Source organism: Phasianus colchicus, chromosome Z, assembly GCF_987193195.1.
Source record: "Phasianus colchicus chromosome Z, bPhaCol1.hap1.1, whole genome shotgun sequence".
Lineage (NCBI taxonomy): Eukaryota > Metazoa > Chordata > Aves > Galliformes > Phasianidae > Phasianus > Phasianus colchicus.
Genome location: NC_143476.1, coordinates 45,134,131 through 45,153,845, shown reverse-complemented (window position 1 = coordinate 45,153,845; position 19,715 = coordinate 45,134,131). Strand labels below are relative to the sequence as shown.

At 37.4% G+C, this 19,715-nt stretch overlaps 1 protein-coding gene across 5 annotated transcripts in view; it reads left to right on the top strand.

Annotated features, from left to right (window-relative positions):
- Positions 1-18,140, top strand: part of GRAMD2B (GRAM domain containing 2B) — a 32,635-nt gene extending 14,495 nt beyond the window's left edge. For 2 of the 5 annotated variants that reach the window (XM_031588767.2, XM_031588771.2), the window contains 12 exons: positions 1,575-1,662; positions 1,957-2,023; positions 2,688-2,791; positions 6,818-6,913; positions 8,048-8,119; positions 8,240-8,320; positions 8,973-9,084; positions 10,898-11,020; positions 11,205-11,295; positions 11,698-11,799; positions 13,593-13,686; positions 16,928-18,140. In XM_031588767.2, coding sequence (XP_031444627.1) covers positions 1,575-1,662; positions 1,957-2,023; positions 2,688-2,791; positions 6,818-6,913; positions 8,048-8,119; positions 8,240-8,320; positions 8,973-9,084; positions 10,898-11,020; positions 11,205-11,295; positions 11,698-11,799; positions 13,593-13,686; positions 16,928-16,969 — 1,072 coding nt within the window. In that variant the 3' untranslated portion in view covers positions 16,970-18,140. The remainder of the gene's footprint in view (positions 1-1,574; positions 1,663-1,956; positions 2,024-2,687; positions 2,792-6,817; positions 6,914-8,047; positions 8,120-8,239; positions 8,321-8,972; positions 9,085-10,897; positions 11,021-11,204; positions 11,296-11,697; positions 11,800-13,592; positions 13,687-16,927) is intronic. The other 3 variants (XM_031588768.2, XM_031588770.2, XM_090131439.1) reach the window with 3 other exon arrangements.
- The last annotated feature ends 1,575 nt before the right edge of the window (positions 18,141-19,715 follow it).

The following is a 19,715-nucleotide window of genomic DNA, read 5'->3' as shown; positions in this document are numbered from 1 at the left end:
AGGAATATTGTCAGGTTTCTGCTAATGAAAAAATCAGAATGGGAAGCTGAGCTGAAAAATGAGATTTTTTCAGATATCCCATTTGTGGGTTAGCTTGCACCCTAAGCAGGTAAGCAGGGAGCAGAGCCTACATCTGAGGCTGCCATGACAGCAGCAGTCCAAAGAGTATTAGTATGAACTCTTGGGTTGGGTTAGCTTTTCTCTTCTAGGGAAGAATGCACTGCACTGTAACCACTGCTGGTTACATCCTGTTCACAGCCGGGTTGATGCAGTAAAACTGAGCTGCAGTTTGAGTCCTGGGTTATTCGTAGAATACTTTCTTGCTAGTATTCATTATCTACAGTAAAGCTATAACAAAAAATGTTCTTGGGCTCTGCACTTTATATTGTATCAGATGACTGCAGTGTCTCTTAAAGAAACTGGAGTAATAATTAAAAACAACAAAAAAAAACAACTTCTGAAGGGCAGATTTTGCATTCCTTTCACTTTCAACTGGGCAGCTAATGCAGAAGTCAGTGGTCAACCTGACAGTGGTTTTGTTCACAGGGCAGGTAGTTACAAAGCAGCACTTAGATTTTTGAAGCATCTTTGAGAGATATACGTGATAACTTTTTCTGTAAAACTTCTTTCCAGTTTAATTCCTCTCATACAGTTTGACTCTATGCTATAGGACTCTAAGCTAGCTATTCAGTCTAACTGGTACATTGCACAGAAACATGAATATGCCTACAGGTGTATATTGGAGGCTTCTTCTGTGAGGTAAACACAGCCAGTTCCCCTGCTGTATAATCTCTTTCCTAAATGTATTTACACCCCTAAATTAAGGTTCCTCTCACTCTTAGCCCTGAAATAAGCAGAATTATTTTCCTAGTCATCCTCAGAGATATACTCTTTCTACTTCAGAGTTGTTTGGCTTTTTTATGTTGTTGTTGCTTTTTTCTTTCAGCATGAATTGCTAAGAGTGTACAGTTACAACAGCTTCCTATAAAGCAAGCATTTGTAGTTCTTTTTCATTTATTGGAAATTTCGTTTCCAGAACTGCTGGCTGTCTCATTGATTTCCATACACTATGGTGTTTGTAGCCATTCTCTGACTTGTACATCCTTGTTTTCTCTCTGTTGCACTTTCCAAATAACCTCCCTTCTTCTTGTAGTATAAGTTCATAGCTTCGATTGCACTAGCTTGAACTCTGCTACTAAGTTTTGACTGATTTTTATTACATTACTAAGTGAATTGCTTAATGTTTCTTATGTCGCCTGGAAACAAACAAACATGGAGCTAGGCACAATGATAATCCATTAAACCTATAAAAATGCTTTGAACTTACAACTAGTGGTCTAAAATATTCCTTCTAAGTTAAAAATAGACTATTAGGGAGGACTGACCTAATTCAAGATTCAGACAGACTTCTATACATTGCTGTGTAATACTTCAAAAATCAGGTAGTAGCTGTTGAAAGACTAATGTGTTTCACAGAAAAAAATATCCTGTTGATAACTTAAAAGGCAAATTAAATGAGATCAACAATCTTACATGGCCTTTTTTTTTTTTTTAATTATTATTATTATTTTCAGGACAAAGAGCAGTACAGAAAGTCCACTCCTGACAATGGAAAGCAAGAATGATTCCAAAATTGAAAGGAAAAAACATATCTCAAATCAGGTAGGAAGAAGATGGACTTTTTTTGTTGATGACTGGTAAGAGCAAATACAGAACTGGAAGAGCACCCTTGTTTACTAGTATTCTATTTCCTGGTTGTATAAGGATGTAGGTTCCTTTTTTCATCTTAGATCAGAACAAGAAGTTAATAGGCATATAGCAAAAATGACGATTTACTGTAAAACAGATGGGCAAAAGGAGAAGAAAATAGGAATATAGGAAGTGATATGAGTCACTTAATTGTAAGAATATCTAATAAGGCATGTGTCTTTGGTGGTGGGCCTTTTTGTTTTTTAGCTGAAGGCAAATGCACACTTTCATAAGCTGTTTCTGGATGTTTCCATTGATGAGCCACTAAAACAAAGTGAGTATTAAGACCCTTGATATTGCTGGCTGTGGATCAAAATACTGTTAATATCTGCCAACTCTGGTGGCATACAGAAAGCACTACCCAAATTTTAAAAAAGTTTAACTCCAGCTGCCTGGAGCTGCAAGGCCTTCATTTGCATGCAGGGGTGTTTTGTTACAGTCTTGTAAAATGTACATTTCTTTATTCTTCATGTGTTTAGCATCTTTTGGTGTTGTAGCTCACTTTATACTTCTTAACAGAGTAACTTACAGCAATGTTTTGAAAACTAGTCTAAAGCTTTGTAGGAATCTAGGTGGCACTCTGTCAAAAAAGTGTCTTGGCTTCTGGGACCCTGTTGCAAATTACACATTTCAGTCTTTATTCTTCGTATATTTTTAATTAAAGTAAAGCTTGTGAAATCTTCTGAGCTTCTCTGTACTTGTAAAATTTTTTCAGTATATCAGGGTTTAGAGTGACTGAATTGTTTAAACTGGGAGAGACCTTTAAAGGTTACCTAGTTCACATCCCCTGCAATGATCAGGGATGGTTTGACAATGTTAGTCAAAAGGTATATACCCAAACAGGTAATGGCTAAAAAGAAAAAAAGAAAAAAGGAAAAAAAAAATGCCAGTGTGTGTTGTGTGTACACTAAAAGTTACAGAACATCATTATATTTTAGGTTTTACCTGTGCTCTCCAGAAAGAAATTCTTTATCAAGGAAAGCTGTTCCTTTCTGAAAATTGGATTTGTTTCCATTCCAAGGTTTTTGGTAAAGACACTAAGGTTAGTAAAATCATTTGTACTAAATAGTAGTACAGTTCCTTAGAAATCTAGTCATCACTTGAAATTTGCTTTATTATGCAAGGCTAGAAAACTTCCAATACCTCCAAATGTTATTGAATAGAATGACTGTACCCAAAAGTCTCTCTACAACAGGAGTACTATTACTATTAAAGAACCAGTCTTTAATATTTAAGAAAAGAACTTGACATGGAATTACAAAGGCTGCCAAACTCACACAGCAGTAATTGTAAAAAAGTGGATCTCTCGGGTTAACTTTGGAAAAGAGGAGGAGAAAGTAGGTTGAAAAGTATAAGGGCTAGTTGGGGAAATGGTGGGAAGGATCAAGCACACTCATTAACAGTCAGTTAAATTAAAAAAAAAAAAAAAAAAAAAAAACCTAAAATTGGCTTCGGAGTGAACTTGCAAAGGCCTAAGGGGATTCTTCTATCATTTCCTTGTATTCTACATGAACAGAGAAAGTCTATTAGGTTTTCACTTGTGAGCCTAGTGTGAAGAACAGAGATAGGATATGAACAGCTGGGATGATTCTAATGACTCTTTTCTCAGAATGGATATGACCTGCATAATGTTTTATCCCCCTTTGATGAACATTATGCATATAGATAAAATTACACTGCACCCAAAAATATGCATGTTCTGTTTTTGTTGATTTGGAAGTTATGGGGTCTTTTTCTTTCTCAAAATAAATTCTTCTCTATTTTTGATCTTTTATTGGGAAAAAGCATGATTTGCAGTAAGGATATGTTTGGTTTCTTTCTTTCACAAGTATTTCATTGAACTAATTGCTTTTTAGATCAAGACCCCTTCTCAGTGAATTAGCTGCTGAAAACAGTGTAGGGAGTTCACAATATATTATTTCTGTTCTGTCAGCTGTTGTGATGGAACACAATATATCTTTGACATGGACTTTAAGAAGATAGAATATGTTTCTTAAGAATGATTAAAATTAATGACACATTACTGAGACTCGCTCTATAACTTAATACATATTATTGCTTGGGCCAAAAAACTGGACTATTATTTCCTAGTTGATGCATTATATTAATTAAGTGTAAGTAATATGTTAATCTACATGGTGTTGGTGTGTATGTCACTGAAAGACAGACAAAGAAATCAAAATTAATGAAGGATTGGATGCCATCACTGAATTTCTTAGCATCTATCTTGTCAGGTAGCTTCATTAAAATTGAAGTTGCTGTGTCTGTGTCCTGTACAGCACAAATGAATGTGCCTGGGCCTTCTCCAAACTGTGGGGCAGCTTTCTAAAATTCAAGCTTAGCAAGATACACGTGATTAAAATCTAATAAAAACCTATCAAGTTGAAGAGAAAGACATGGAATAAAAGCTGCTAAATGATAATAATCATATAGTACTGGAAAATGATGTTAGTAAGATGAGTGTGAGCATATGTATATTTTCATATAAATGTTGCAAAGGGAAACAGAAGAAAAAGTAGATAAGTTTTCAGAATGTGTCTGTAGTGATATTACAAGTGCAATCAGTCCTGGGTCCTTGTTTTAGAAAACACTGAGAGGGGAGAAAAATGAAAATGAAAAGGGAGAGGCCTGGTCATGTACTTCCAGTTGTCTTCCCTGCCTCCACAACACAAACACTTCATTAAGTCACATACAGCAGGCATGGATTTTTAGGCATATCATCAATGAAACAACAGGGACATTGGGCATATGATGAAGAATCTTGTAGTAGGAGAGGAGGAAATCTGGCTTGACAGGAAGAACCATTTTCATAGATGCCACATATGTTGACATATATTGAGTTCCCAAGATGCAAAACCTCTCTATTGCTTGAAACAGTTTAAACTTAGTCATAACCTGTCTGCTGAGAGAAGTAGCAGGTCTACATGTTCTATTAAATTTATCAGGACAAGTTCTTCTTCCTACAGATTTTTTTCTAATAAAATCTTTGGTGGGTGAAATAGTCATGCAAGTAAGGAGATTTGAATGTGCAATGTAAACACTCTGTGTTCAGAAATAAAAGAATCCTTCTGCAGGATTTAACAGGCTTTGGAAGACTTTGCTGTCTTTCCAGGTTGTTCTATTTTGGCTATATGTGTTGACCTCCAGTCTTTTCTGGAGTAAGTGTCATCCTAGTTGCTTTTCAAGATGCCTACATGTAAACTTGTTTCCTGAAATAATTATTACTCCAGATAGAAATAGAATACTTGCAGTGATTTTCCCATTTTAATCTAATGCTTAGGTAAGAGTGCAGCAAGCAAGCACTTAATCCCACTTAAGTATTCTTTAGTCTTGATTACAGTAATGTTATCCATCAAAATTGCATGCAGCAGAATGCCATTAACATCTCTTACTTAAAGTTCTTTGAGGTGGACTGAACCAATTAGAAAACTTCTAAGCTGCACTTTTTTAATCACTGCTATTTGCAGATTTTCTGCTGATAAATCTTTGGGAGTGGTAGGTTTCATTTATTTTGGTGGTCGTGGTGGTTGTTATGGTTGTTGTTGTTTTTTTTTCAGCAACACAAATTGTATTCTGACTACATGACCATTCTGTTTTGTTTTGTCTTGTCTTCCCGTCAAACAAGCATCATACCTGCTCCCTTCTTTCCACTCAAAAAACAGTCTTTTTTGAACAGAAGTGTTGCAAAATCTTTTTGGATCAAGAAAACATTCAGTTCAGGAAAAGTATAACGGAGGATCTATTTAATTAGCCTGTTTTCAAAAGACTTGGCTTCTGAAGCCGAGCAAATAGAATTAGTATGTTTAGATAGAATAAATAATTGATAGAAAATAGAATTAGATAGAATAATTGGTAGAAAAAAATTGTATCCAGACTTACAGATTCTTAGTCTCAGGCCTAGGCCTAAGCATAATACGTTATAGGCATTGGCTGTTGTGGTTGTACTTTTTTCTCTTTTTTTTTCCTACTTTTTCCTTCCTTTTTTTTTTTTTTTCTTCTTTCACATATTTTTAATAAAACTGAGTACTGAATGAATGAATGAATGACTTGCCAGCCTGCAGATGACAGAGGAATGGCTAGCCATGCTTAAATAGTGGCTGGTTATCTTGCATTCAGATGAAGCATGTTTCTTGTTAGTGACAAAAAATGTATATATTTTTTTCATTTAATGGCTTAGTATTGCTTTGCACTTATTGCTCCAAACAAAAGTTAATGAAGGTTTATGAAATTGAGCAGAGAAACTTTGTTCTCCTGCATTAATGTGTTCTTAATTCTGTGCTCTGATCACTTAGCGCTCAATCTCTGGACACTTTTAGTTATGAATTTCTCAAGCTGTTGAGGCAGGTGTTCTTAACAGTAGCTGTAGCCTATCCATGTGTATCTTGGATTATTTTATTTGCCTAACTTCCTAGGCCCAAAGCTTTTCAACTGCAAGTCAAACCAGCTATTCAGTCCTTTGTAATAAAAGCTTTACAAAAAGAATGCATGCAGAACATTTTAACTGAAATACTCTGAAATATAGCACCACACATATTACTGAAGGGGGTTGGATAAAAACACTAAGCAGGAGGGAAATGTAAATGTAAGCAATTTGGGTGACACAAGGAATCAGTATAAATAAGTCAGAGGGCATGTGGTTATTGGATCTTTCAGTGATACTGGTAGACAGGCTGTTTATTCAGCTGTTAAGTGCAAATGGAAGGATTTATAAGTGGTGAAAAGAGTTATTTGTTTATTGTTCAATACCCTGTTGTCTCATTTGTTTTGTTCCTAAGCAAAATGCCTAGATTTAAGACTACTTTCTTCTGGAGATCTACAATGAACGAAGCTTCTAGTCTTCTGAGAGCATCTGATGAAAATAGAACTAAAAATAGTTAAAAAATAGTATTAATCTGAAACCACACCTGTTCCATCTGAATTGTTAGTAATCAAGGACAAAGAGGAGAAATCCTTACATGGACAGCACTGAAAGACTGGCTTATCACAGTTGGTAGGCTGGCTGCTTGTGGAGCAGCATGCAGATTTGTATGCACGTACTGGGACTAATACTGCAATGGTCTTGTTGTAGATCAGCATACCCGTGCTCTCAGTGACACTTCTGAAGAAAACCAAGACTGCCCTTCTTGTGCCAAATGCTCTGATCATAGCAACAGTCACAGACAGAGTAAGTACACAGAAGACAATGCTATTGTACCCTGCCTGTTTTCCTTTTCATTTTTTGACATCTTTTGTCCTCTCTACTTAATGGCACTCATATCATGAGAGATTCTTGAAGGTGCCAGGTGGTCATTTAAGCAGGTTGAGGAATTGGTCACATGTAATCATTTAGATTTAGGATCCCATAGGGTCTGGTTTCTTACCAGATAATTTGAGCTACTTCTGCCTCCTCAAGTGTCAGACAAGGGCTATGCAGAACTTGATGAGAAAATAAGAAATGGAACCTCTTGCTGTCAGCTGTTGCCTGTAAACTATCATTCCTCATTCTCCAAGACTTCTGTGTAGTGGCACTCATGGATCAGAAACAGATGGGTCAGGAAGCGCATGCAGGGAGAGTTATCTGCCTTGTTGGTAGCTCTTTACATTGTTCAGGCATTTTTTTCGGTCTCTCATCTGATCAGCAATCCCAGATGATGCAGCAAAATGCAGCAAAATGAAGTTTCTCCCTGCAATCTCGGTAGTAATTGCATCAATCAGTAGAAAATCTGATTATCTTAAGGGCAGCTTTAGAAAAAAAAAGTTTTCTCTGCAGAAATGTTTTTTTTTGGACATGGGCTTTTTTTTTTAAGAGTAGGGAATTATTTTTTTTTCCACTCAGAGGGTGGTGACACACTGGAACAGGTTGCCCAAGGAGGTTGTGGATGCCCCATCCCTGGAGGCATTCAAGGCCAGGCTGGATGTGGCTCTGGGCAGCCTGGTCTGATGGTGGGCAACCCTGCACATAGCAGGGGGTTGGAATTGGATGATCATTGTGGTCCTTTTCAACCCAGGCCATTCTATGATTCTATGAAAACATAGCATGCAAAGTTTTTAAGACAAACAAACCAGGAAATTAGAATTATAGATCTGGACTGTGCTGTTTTCTGCAGTAGAACATGGCAAATTTTATGTGCCTGTTCTGTGTTCCCTGTGATTAACCTCAGTTCTTAATCTTGGAACTGAGTGGAGGTTTTCCTTGCTACATGGAGGTTCTTGAAAATAGGTGATTTTTCTGATTAGATAATTATCAGTTTTAATAAGATGAAAGGAAGTTTGTACTGTGTGTCTTTTCTCAAATGATTTTGGAACTTTTGTTTTTCAGTATATGTTTGTCTCCTTACTCTCCAGAGATACAACCTACAAGCTATTAAAATCCATATGTAGACATCTTGAGGTAAGTACTGATGGGAATGAAGAAATGCAGATTTATGTTTGTTATTACTGCTTTCCCACTTCTAAGTACTGGGCAATTGCTGGGAGTGTTTCTTGTTAAAGCTGCTGCTTTTTTTTTCAGGATACGAGTATGGGCAACAGTCCCAATCCATCTTCTGTTGAAAATAGCTTCAGGGCTGATCGTCCTACAACTCTATCCCTGGTAAACAGCTTCGATGTTTGTTCTTTAGTTGCACTGCTCTGTTCATTGCAAATCCTACTTGCAGTGTCTGAACGGAGGAGACCAAAGAAAATTATGACATCTGTTTGTAAAAATTCTATGAACGTTTTACCATTAAGAAGCAGTGATAGCATAGGTATAGTTTGATTAATTAGATTTATATTGTGTATGTCTTAAATATATTACAAGGTGTATATGCCCTACATATTTGTCTTGCTGTCAGATTTCACAGATAAGTTCTGTGTACTTACTTAACAGTTGCTGCTTCCTCTGACATTAACTATTTTCAGAGTGTTTCTTCTTACAATCCTTCCACTGTGAGCCAGTTCAGAAAGCTGAAAGAGCTGTGTCTCCACATGTGAAGACCAGATTCTGACTTTAGAAATGCCTGCCCTGGACTTGTTCATCTAGCAATCTTTCTTTATCTTTTAAGTTGAACTAAGGCAGGGAAGGATGCTTAAATTCTGGTGGTTTTAAGTGTCTGCTTATTTTGCTAACCAGATCTCAACATCTTGCGATATCGAAGATTACTTCTGTTCAGACATTTTTAAGTATGTAATTATTAGTTCAGTTTCTACATGGAAATCGGAGGAAATAAGGTTAATTAGACTTGCTATGACTGTTTCCCCATCAGGATTTCAATGAAGACTATTCTGATCTGGATGGAATAGTACAGGAGCAGAGACAAGAGATGGAAGAGTCCAGCAGCACAGGCTCACAGACCCCGGAGCTAGAACGCTTCCAAGGTGAGTGGGATCATGGAACTCCAAGAAAATGGGAACAGATTAGTTCTAGGTTTTGTTTCTGTAATTCCTTCTGATGTAGAAGTGGATCTGTGTTCTCCACAGTCCTGAAGACTAGTTAGGTACAGTCTCCCTCAAAGTTGCAAAAGCTGAAATTCCCTTGTTATATTGCACTTTGTAATCCAGAATTAAATAATGACTTTGTCACCATCAGGCTTGATTTATCACTACTGACTCCAATTGCATTCACCATCTATTTCATATACCCCTTATCAATTACACTGTCACAGATATAGCTTAGCAAACATTCATGCTTCCTTTCTCTTCCTCTTTCTTTTTTTCTTTCTCCTTCCCTGACTCTTCCCCCTTTTTCATTTTTAGTTTTAAAAAAGCTATTGTAAAATAGCTCAAGTTATAAAGAAACGTCTTCTAATCAGTACAAATAAACATTATGTACTGTGGTGGATTTTAGTAATCAAAACTATTTCTTATGACTTGGAGTTTCTGTTTTATGAACCTTACTTTTTTTCTTTGTGTCATCAAGGCTCCTGAAGATATAATCCATTGTTCATTCTTAACACAACTGTAGTCTTATACACTTCAAGTTTTTCACCTTGTGCAAGAATGCTGTGTAGAAACACAGTGCACATAAGTTTATAAATATGGCAAAACTCATTTTATGTGGGGTATCTATGTAGGTTATTTAAAGAATTCTGGAGTGTTAGTCTGCCATAAAACTATTATATATTAACATATTAATATGTTGTTGTTCCATTATTTTTCCAGTTCCATCTGAACACTGTGAATTTGAACTATTAGAAACATTTACCTTTACTTTGAAATGAAACATTACAGATACAGAATTTTTAATATCAATTTTCAATAAGCCTAGTTTTAGTTAACTCTTCATTTTTCATATGTCTCTCTTGTTCACTATGGTTTGGGGTTGTTTAATTTGGTATTTACTATGTGTGTATTTTTAATTGTTTGGTGGTGTTTATGAAGAAACAATGAAATTGTGGTGTCATCACTTGTGGAATGAATGCTTCTGAATGATGATTTAACTCGCTGACTTGCTTTATTAAGGCTGATAACTACTTCAAACCTTTCAATTTTCTTTTTTATAAGTGGAAAAAAAAAAAAAACCAATAATCCTGTAAAGATTCGCAAGGATGCGCATGTAAAACATGAACAGAACTGAGTGTGGCTGGATTTTTCTATTCTATCTCACTAAATATCTCATTCAAGATGTAATCTGCATGTAAAAAAAAGTCAGGAAAGCGAGCTAGAATTTTCCTTTTCAAAGTAACAATGCTTGATCTCCATTTGATAGTGATATTAAAGGCATTAGGAGTCACAGAATTACAGAATGGCCTGGGTTGGAAGGAACCTCAAGAATCATGAAGCTCCAATCCCCCTGCCCCCATTTAGTACCAGACCACGCTGCCCAGGGCCCCATCATCTCTGTAGCATATTCAGTCCTTTTGAGAGATTGCTATTTTGTCTGTTTAATCTTCAGACCGGAAATTCAGTGATAATCTGTGAACTTGCATGGGTTGCCCTCTCTTAAATAATCTGGAAATGTAAATGTACCATACATTATCCCCTTTCAGTCCACATGCTTTTCTTCATTGTCATTATGTGCAATTATTACATGGATTATTTTAAGGCCTGTAAACTAACAGCTGCTTTCTATCTATGTTCAAAATGCATCTCTTAAAACCCTTCTGTTGCAATATTCCTTGACTCACTTAAGCTACAAATGGTTTCCTTTGCCCTCACGTTTCAGTTTTATTAAAAATCTTGGTTTTGACAGATTATCGCGTTGTCGAGACACAGACGCACCTGAAAGTTTCAAAGACTGAAACAAAGTCTGTCCGTTCCGATGCACGCAGTAAATGGGTACCTGAAGGAAAAGCCAGAAATTGCCTTCGAAATGGTAGGAAATTAAGGGCAGATCCTCAGCTGAAGTTAGTTGAGTCCAACTCATGTAGTTATGTCAGTTCACATAATATGGAAGATTTCTTCCTGTTTATCTCTGTCTGTATTATCTGTTGCATGCTTCAAAACACCACTGTGTCTTTGGTGTTTCCTGATCAAAATAACGCGTGTTCTTTCCCTAGCAGGTCATTCTGAACCTTTCAGATTCTTCCACAAAGTTAAGTTCCAGAAGCTCTTATCTCTGAACCATATACTTATATTTTATGCAGTTCTGTAAGTAAACAATTAATATCAAAATTGTTGAGATACTCTGATTTTTTTTAATGTAGATTAATATTATCTCATCTTTGCTTGAAAAAGAGAAAATTGATGAGAATTTTGGCCTTTATATCTTTTCAGACCTAGAAATGCCAGGATAGACCTATTTAAACAGGCCTTTTACTTCTAAAAGCAAAGGATTTTTTGGTTCAGGAATTGTTGGAGAGTGTAACTACTTGCACTTAGCAGAGCCATACTTAAGGTTCAGACTTTCAAAACTATCTGAACGCCACCAGTACCTGTACAGCATGTACAAATAATTATTTAAATGTCTTTTAATGTTGCATTTGTGAGATATCTCTGACATCCCATGTCCATATAAACATAACTGATATATCTTACTTTTTTCTCTTACAGTGTCTGTATTTTAATATTTTCTACCTTCTACATGAGATATAAAATCAATGTCCTGGAAGAACGTCTTATCTCCATTGCATCTTTTGATTCACATGTTAAGGAGTAAGATGCACTCTATAGCTATTTCAATTAAAAACAAAAAATACTTCTCCAGTATCTCATGCTAATCCAGTCTTTTCAGAAACTCCTGTGTTACTGTTGTGCCCTCATGAAACTTAATGTAGTTCTTTTGTCTGCACAAGCCTCATCTCACAGGTTTCCTTTCAAGACTTTTAATGCAAGCATATGGCATGGTGCAGTATTGCTTTCAGGATGTTTCAGATAACTGTAAATAATGGTAGTGTAAACTGCTGAAATGAGCTTCTTTCCAGATAATGATTCTGTGAAAAAAGCTATGACTTCAGTCTTAATGTCATTTGATTAACCCTGCGATGACAGAAGGTATTTTGTAATCTTCAGACTAATGCATCTGACTTACTTTTAGGGTGCTTTTAAGAGCTTTGAGCTGCCCAACTCCTCTTTAGGGACTGACATCATGGCTTGCAAAAATAAATACTAACAAAAAAAGAAATAGAAACTACAACTAGTTCTTCATGTCTTTGAAGACAACTGGCAAAAAATGCATCATAAGAAAAGGTGTCCATGACTGCTCTCAGCATGGAGTAGAAGGATAGAAAATAACTAAATCATATTTCCTGGTTGCACCTACAGAATGTTCAAACTATATAAAATTAGAAAACATGCCATTAGTTTGTGGCAAATCCAGGGAAGAAGCATTGTAGGACTGCAGATCTTTTATTATAAGTCTCCTAGCAATTATTTAGTAGTTTCATTCTATAACTGTGGAAGAGCTTAAATCATGGATATGATCTTCCCCTTCTTCTTTTTAATTCCTCTGTTGCGTGAACAGAAAATCTGCAAACTTCGAAGGGAGAGCAGGGATTTGTATTAGGGCAGTATGCAGCAGTACGTCATATGGGCATCCTCAGAGAACTTAGGACAGAAGTGAGTTCAGCTGGATACTGAAAATACAATGAGTTTATTTAGTACTAAATTTTGCATTAACTCTTCTCTCCCTCTCATGACTTAATTTTTCTGAGATTCTCTAAAAAACGTGATTTAGTCATTTCCAAACCTTACTGCAAAGTCTGCTGTGACATGGTGCAGTTAGCAATCCTGGCAACTAAAGAAGCACCACCTGTAAAACAGGAGAAAACAGAATTCAAGACAGCTGTACCCAGGTGGAATGGAGCTCACAAAGTGTTTCAGACTTAGACGTATTGTCATTCTGAACAATGATTGTGCTGCTTAGGATCCTCAGAACACAGCTGAAAGCTGAGTTGCATATATGACAAGGCTAGGTTCTTAAGAGGAAGGAAATGGTGATTTATCTTAAACAGGCTTGCATTTATATTTTATTAGCAGTATGAAGAAGAAGGGTAAACCTACTTAGTAGTAGGCAATATTAAAAGCCATTTTCCCACTTTTTGCATGTTTTGATTAACAGGATCATCTGAAGCACTCTTACACAGAAAGGTCCTGTTTTCTGTTGTTCTGATACTAAAGCAGGGGTACAGGATGGCCTGATGTGCACTTGTACTGTGTCAAGGGGCTGTGCTTTTTGGTTTTCTCTAAGTCACAAGACACAGAACTTATGCAGCTCTTCAGCTTATTTCTAGATGGAAAACATTACAGCTATTTCCACTAAACTTCTGGGGAGTGAAACAACGTAAGGAATGTAGTCAGAAGTACAAAAGTGACTTAGAGTTTTGTTTCTGTAAACAAGTACAGTTCACAATGCTGCCATTCAAATAATTCATATCTGAATGTGCCTTTCAGTTCTGCTTTCCATTTTCTCATTCCCATCACACGAATTTCTTCATTCTGTTTGACAGACATCCAGTGCGCCAACGCTTGGAATCTCACCTGCAAATTAATGCCGATGCCATCTGTGATGAGTTAACTGCTAATCTGATGAGATTGGAAAAGGTAACTTTGTATGAGATGATGCACATGCTAGTAGTACCATTAGGTTCTTCTTGAATTTCTACGGTCTGTTTTTTTGAAAGTGCCAAGGCACTCCCAGATTTCATGCTAGAAACTAGCATATTTTACTAAGGGATCACTGGTTTTTTGGGTTGTAAGTTAGCCAGCATATAAGCATTGGTCTGTGTTGCTGTTTTGCCTTGAGCTGAGGCTTGACACCAAAAATACTACTAGACCAATCAGGCCAGGGGTGATTATTACATTTAATTATCTTGATTTTTTAAAATTCTGTCCATCAGAGTTAAGGATTCTAAAGTTAACAGGAAATTTCCTTAGCAGGAATTCCTTGTCTAGGGCCTTTGTTTGGGTTTTGGTTTTCTGATTAAGAAAAGCTGTGCTGGCATTCATATGGAGTCATCCTCTTCGTACAAAATGGCTGCAATCCATCTCTCTTCAGTAACACAAATGTTGCTGCTGCACCAGCTGTCTAAGTCACTGTACCTGAACTTTGCCTATACCTTTACTCTTCGCTATCCAATAATTGCAAGCCTACATGCATTTGCTGAAATAGAACATGAGTGGATGGGGAGAACTTATTTCCACTTTATGAACTGTGGTGAGTTTGCCTTGGCCTACTGTCAGACCTACCAGCTCAGCAGCTCTCTCACTCCTCCTTAGCTGTACAGGGGAAGAAAGTAGGATGAAAAGGACTGTGGATCAAGATAAACACAAAGAAATTGCTTACCAGTTACTATTACAAGCAAAACAGACCCAGCTTGGGGAAAATCAGTATATTTTCATTAGGTGATGAGAAACATAGACAAATGTTAGAACAACACCTTTCCTCACCTTTCTCACAGGCTCATCTTCTCTCCTGACTTTTCCTTTCCTGCCACCAAGCTATTCTTGGGGTTCAGTGTAAGGATTATTGTCACTAAATATCAGTTTTCAATCTGCCACTCCTTCCTTTCATTTCTCTTCTGCTCCAGTTGCATTTTATCGTACACTGATGTGGGTTCTTCCAAAGGCAGAAGTACTTCAGGAAACATCCACCTGTTCTCACATGCATGGCCTCTCCATAGCCTCCATGGGACACCTTCACCCCTCTTTTCCTGTCTCCTCCTTGGCCTTGATGTTCCCTATGCAGTTTCTGTTTTCTCTCCTCTCTCTCTCTGATGTTTTTGCTTTGTATTCAATGCACTTTCCCAGAGGTGCCACTGCCTTGGCTGCTGGGCTCTGCTGTGTCTGAGGTGGATCCATTGAAGCCTGCTGGAACAAGCTGTGCTTGGCACTGGGCAGCCCCAGCATCAGCCCACAGCCCACCCCACCACCCAATCTTTGACACCTCTACCTGCTACTAAGCAAATGGAACGGGTGTGTTTGGGAGATATCAGAATCAACTGGCTAAGCATGAATTAAAAAAAAGGATTAGTAGAGTGAAAATAGAAGTTACTGAAATTCCTGTGTGCTTAAATCAGATTGGGTTTTTTGCCTGTTTCTGAAACTGGGTTTTTGCCAAGGTTATTCAGTGCCTTTTTTTTTCTCCATAAAGTAGGTTTCTCAATTAGCCTAAAGGTTGTGTAATATTACTGTTACCCATGTGGCACTGGATCAAGAGAGTCTCTTCCAAAAATATTCCCTCCATACACATCCACCGCTTGAAATCTAAGAGTAATGCTGCCCCTTGCCTCTGTATGCTCTGGATGATAACATACCAGAGAAGAAATCTTACCAGATGATTACTAGTTACAATCTTTAGCCAAATTAGTCCATCTAAGAAGTTATTACCTTCCAGCTGTCTGGAACAAGCCTTCAAACAGCAAGATGGTTCATGGAAGACCTTGCTTTGTTTCAGTGGGAAGCCTGCAAAACAACAGGACTAGGCAGGCACAGTCTCTTTCATAGTCTCTGCCTGGGAATACAGCAAAAGGCAGCTGGATATTGGATCATTCAGCTGTTCCCAAGAAGTGACCCTTGGTCCTGAATTAGTCTTAAGTCATGTACTTCTCTAAGTTAGTGTCTACAGAATTGAATACTTGTCATTGCAAAACAGTCACGACTCTGTCAGCTGCTTCTCAAGTTAAATGAGTACTGCATGTAGCTGCCACAACCAGTAGTTAGAACGTTGTTTGACTACTGCAAAACTGGCAGAAATCTAGTCGGTTATGTACTCAAGTTACTGCAGTTGTTAAACTGCTTTGTATGTCTTACTGAAAAGTTCTAGATTGACTTCAGCTGGCTTCAAAAGCAAAACTAACACAGAAGTTTCAGTGCAAATTGTCGTCTCTTCCCTCCTTCTTGTGGGGCTGCAGCACTATAAACAACTTCACAGAAACTATCTAGGTTAAAAATGAAAAATTACTCTTCAATTAGTAAATGTTTAGTGCAGAAGTATTCTGTCATGATTTTTCAAGTGACCTACTTCATACTTGGAGTCAAGAAATTCCCATGTCCTAGTGGAATTGTGCTTTGGCTTTTAAATATTTTTAACACGTTGTCAAAAGCACCATGTCTATTAAGACAAAGTGTTAAAAGTGGCTGAAGGAAAACGTGGCCTGATTTTATTCATTTCTTTATTCTAACGTAGCTTGTTAAATGGAAATTCATGTGTAAGGCTCTTACAAAACTGTTTTTCACTGTTCTTGAAAAAGACATCTGGGACAGCAGTTCAGTGAGGAAGGATTGAGAGGTGATGTCCCTGGGCAGGAATTACAGTATACAATAGTATAATCAATACATGGGCATAGGGACACATATCTGCTTGTGGTTGGAAGAGCTTATTTTGCTGCATACATCAGAAGTCTCTGTAGTTGAAGCTGTTCTAAAACTATTTGAATTACTGAAACCTAGGAGCTCTGGGTTTTACGTCCAGAGCTTGTGTTTTGTTTTGATTGAGATCAAAATTTTGGATTTATTGAAAATTTCTTTCTAGCTCTAGTTTTGTTCTCCTATCTCCTATCTGATGAAGAAGAGAACCCATGGGAGGTTGCAGGAGATACCTGTAAGTGATATCAGCTTGGTTTCAGTTGCTCAGCTAAGCGTTCTGCTGCTGATCATATCTGGATGCTTCTTTGACTCTTGTCATTTAATATGAATACTCTCACTTAATACAAATACCACTCATATAAATAGCTGTGACAGAATTAACAAGCACACAGAGAATATATTGAAGAATGTATTGATTTTCTTAAAAATGTAGTATAACGTTTTCTGATTCCCAATCATTTTTGTCTCTTTTTCTAAGATACAGAATAACTTACAAAAACTGCTTGAAGATGGTGAATGAAATGTTTATGTTCTTGGACTGCTTCAGACTTCATTCATCTCGCTTGACAAACAGATCCAAAGGAGCTCTGCTGGACGGAGTTCAAGCTTCTTTATTTTCAGTCCAAGCCAAGATTAAACTGCTGATGCTCATGTCACTACACAGGAAGTCATGTTATTGTTTAACAACTATGTTTGTCTGCATGTTTTGAAAATAAGGGTTTTATTTTTCCTTCATTATTGTGTGTGAAGTAATTAATGGATTTTACAGTTTTGATTTTAGCTTTCCTTGCACCAGTGCAAACCTGAAGCAACTCCTTTTATCTCAGCCTTCCTTTTCTGCCTCTTTTCATGTATTTGTAAGTAAGCATTTCAGACAGAATTCATATGCTGACATGTTGCGTGAATGAGCTGGTGTGTGTCTCACAGCCGTGGCTAAGGGCTGTGCTTTTCACTTTCTGTCTTATCATCCAAAGATTAAAACCAAACACCACTGGATTTGATTCTGTGGTGTGCTGAATGTTTGATGTGTGCTCAAGCTCTCAGGTGCTGTAAAAAATCTCAATTCCATATTCTGTGGCACTGGATCACTGCTGAGCATAAAGTCCATTTCTACTGGGGATTCATTTTACATCAAAGTCGAGCTTGAAATACATGTGTACTTGCCAACTCACCATTCAGTTGCTTATGAATAGCATTATGGATGTGACATGTCTGGAAAACCAACTGTTTTTTTTCTGTCTGCTCTATCTCTGTCCGTTAAGTTAATTCCTCAGTGTGAAGATCTCAGCTAGCTTTCGTTGCAGCTGCATAGAGCCTTGGTTGGCTAAGCAAGTACATTTCATATTCCAGTTTATATAAGTCTAGACCTGATATGGAACAGATATTTCCAAATAATAGAAACTGGCAAATCACCAAAATTATTTTTATTGCCACATTCTTAACTGAAAGAAAAGGTAGACATCTGCTTTGTTATATCACAATATTTTTTCGCCTTACCCAACAGGATAACTGTTTTGGATTTATTTTTGTTTGTTTGTTTCTGATTCACAGAGCAGACTGGTTCATCTGAAAAAGCAATATTTAGGATAATGACAACCTCTGTATGCAATATGACTGTTTATATATGCTCTGCATTTTATAACCATTTCTGTGAAATGCACCTTACTTTGTTTAAATAAACTTTTTTGAAACAAGCAACTCAGTACTATGATTTATGAGGAAGTTTTTCACTCAGAGGGTGGTGACACACTGGAACAGGTTGCCCAATGTGGTTGTGGATGCCCCATCCCTGGAGGCATTCAAGGCCAGACTGGATGTGGCTCTGGACAGTATGGTGGTTGGCAACCCTGCACATAGCAGGGGGTTGAAATCAGATGAGCATTGTGGTCCTTTTCAACCCAGGCTATTCTGTGATTCTATGATTTGCATCTTCCTGCTTCCTTTCATCAGTTTTAATCAAACATTATACTCATCTGAATAGGCTTATTCTACACAGTGCAAAGGAACTGCATCCTGCCTGTGTGTTTCCACCTACTCAGTAATATTCAGAGTGGAAAGGCAAAACAATACAATCAAATTTCACCTTTTTTGCCTCTTGTAAAGAAACTTTAATAATTATCTCAGATGTTTTCCTCCTTGAGGGATAACGGATGAGTAACACTGAGGCAGCTGAGATCATTCGTGCTTTGAAATATGGCTGCTTAGCACAAGTTTCCATCTAACTGTGTTTGTTTAGAAATCTGTGAGATTGACTGTTCTCCCTATTACAATCCCTATCTTTCCTTTCTCAGCCAGCATAGGATTATTGGAAAACCTGTTTTTGCAAGAAAACTGTTGAAAAAACTATTTTTTCTATTCTTCCATCCTTCTTTTTCTCTACTCTCCTCTTCTTCCACAGTTCCACTGCTTATGCAGTTTTGCGCTCTTTCCTTATCTTTTCACTTTTCTATTTACTTACCTTTTCTGTCTGTTTCAATATAAAGGCTGTAGTTCTCTTTATGATGCTTAAAAATTGAGGTCACAAGTTGCTTTTGTCAAAGGAGCATCTGGGTAGTTTAATTATATCCATCAGCTATTCTGAATTAGCTTATTACTCCTTTAGATCGGCAAGGTGTGCTTTGCTATATAAAAACGTGAGAGAGAGTAATACATAAAGCAGACAGGCTAAGCCTGTAGGCAGGCTTATCACCAGCAATAAGCAAACAGAATAATTGTAGAGGTGAAAGAGTAATCCAGGGTAGAGGGTGTCCTTTAGCCCGTATGGCTGCACGCCAGGGGAGGTGAGTCTGGACAAAGGTGTGCAGCAGTTTCTCATGGGGGGAAGAAGCAGCAGTTAGAGCTTTTGACTGTGGGTTACTTTAGCTCACCAGGTCTTCACTTTGCAACCTCACTCCTTATTTTCCTAGAGGTAGGATGAGGATGCCTCAAGGATTTCATGCTGGTCTGCAAAAAGGATGTACTGGTTGTGCAGAAATAAGCAGGAAAAATGAGCTCACTGGGGAAAGTCAGAAATCAATGAATGTTTAGCACAGATTGTTAATAGTGATAACAAATAGGCTAATTTAAAAAAGCATCCTTCCTTTTCACCTTCCTTTTCTACTTTCTTTTTTTTCTTGTGATTTCAATTATATGTGTCTGTTGTGCCTCACAACTTAGAGGCAGAAAAAATGAGGACTAGGCCCCAGTAGCTGTGAGGCATGTAGTTATAGGTAGTGCTATAGTAGGGCTCTGACAAGCTGCTAGGAAACTGGAGATGTGTGGAAGGC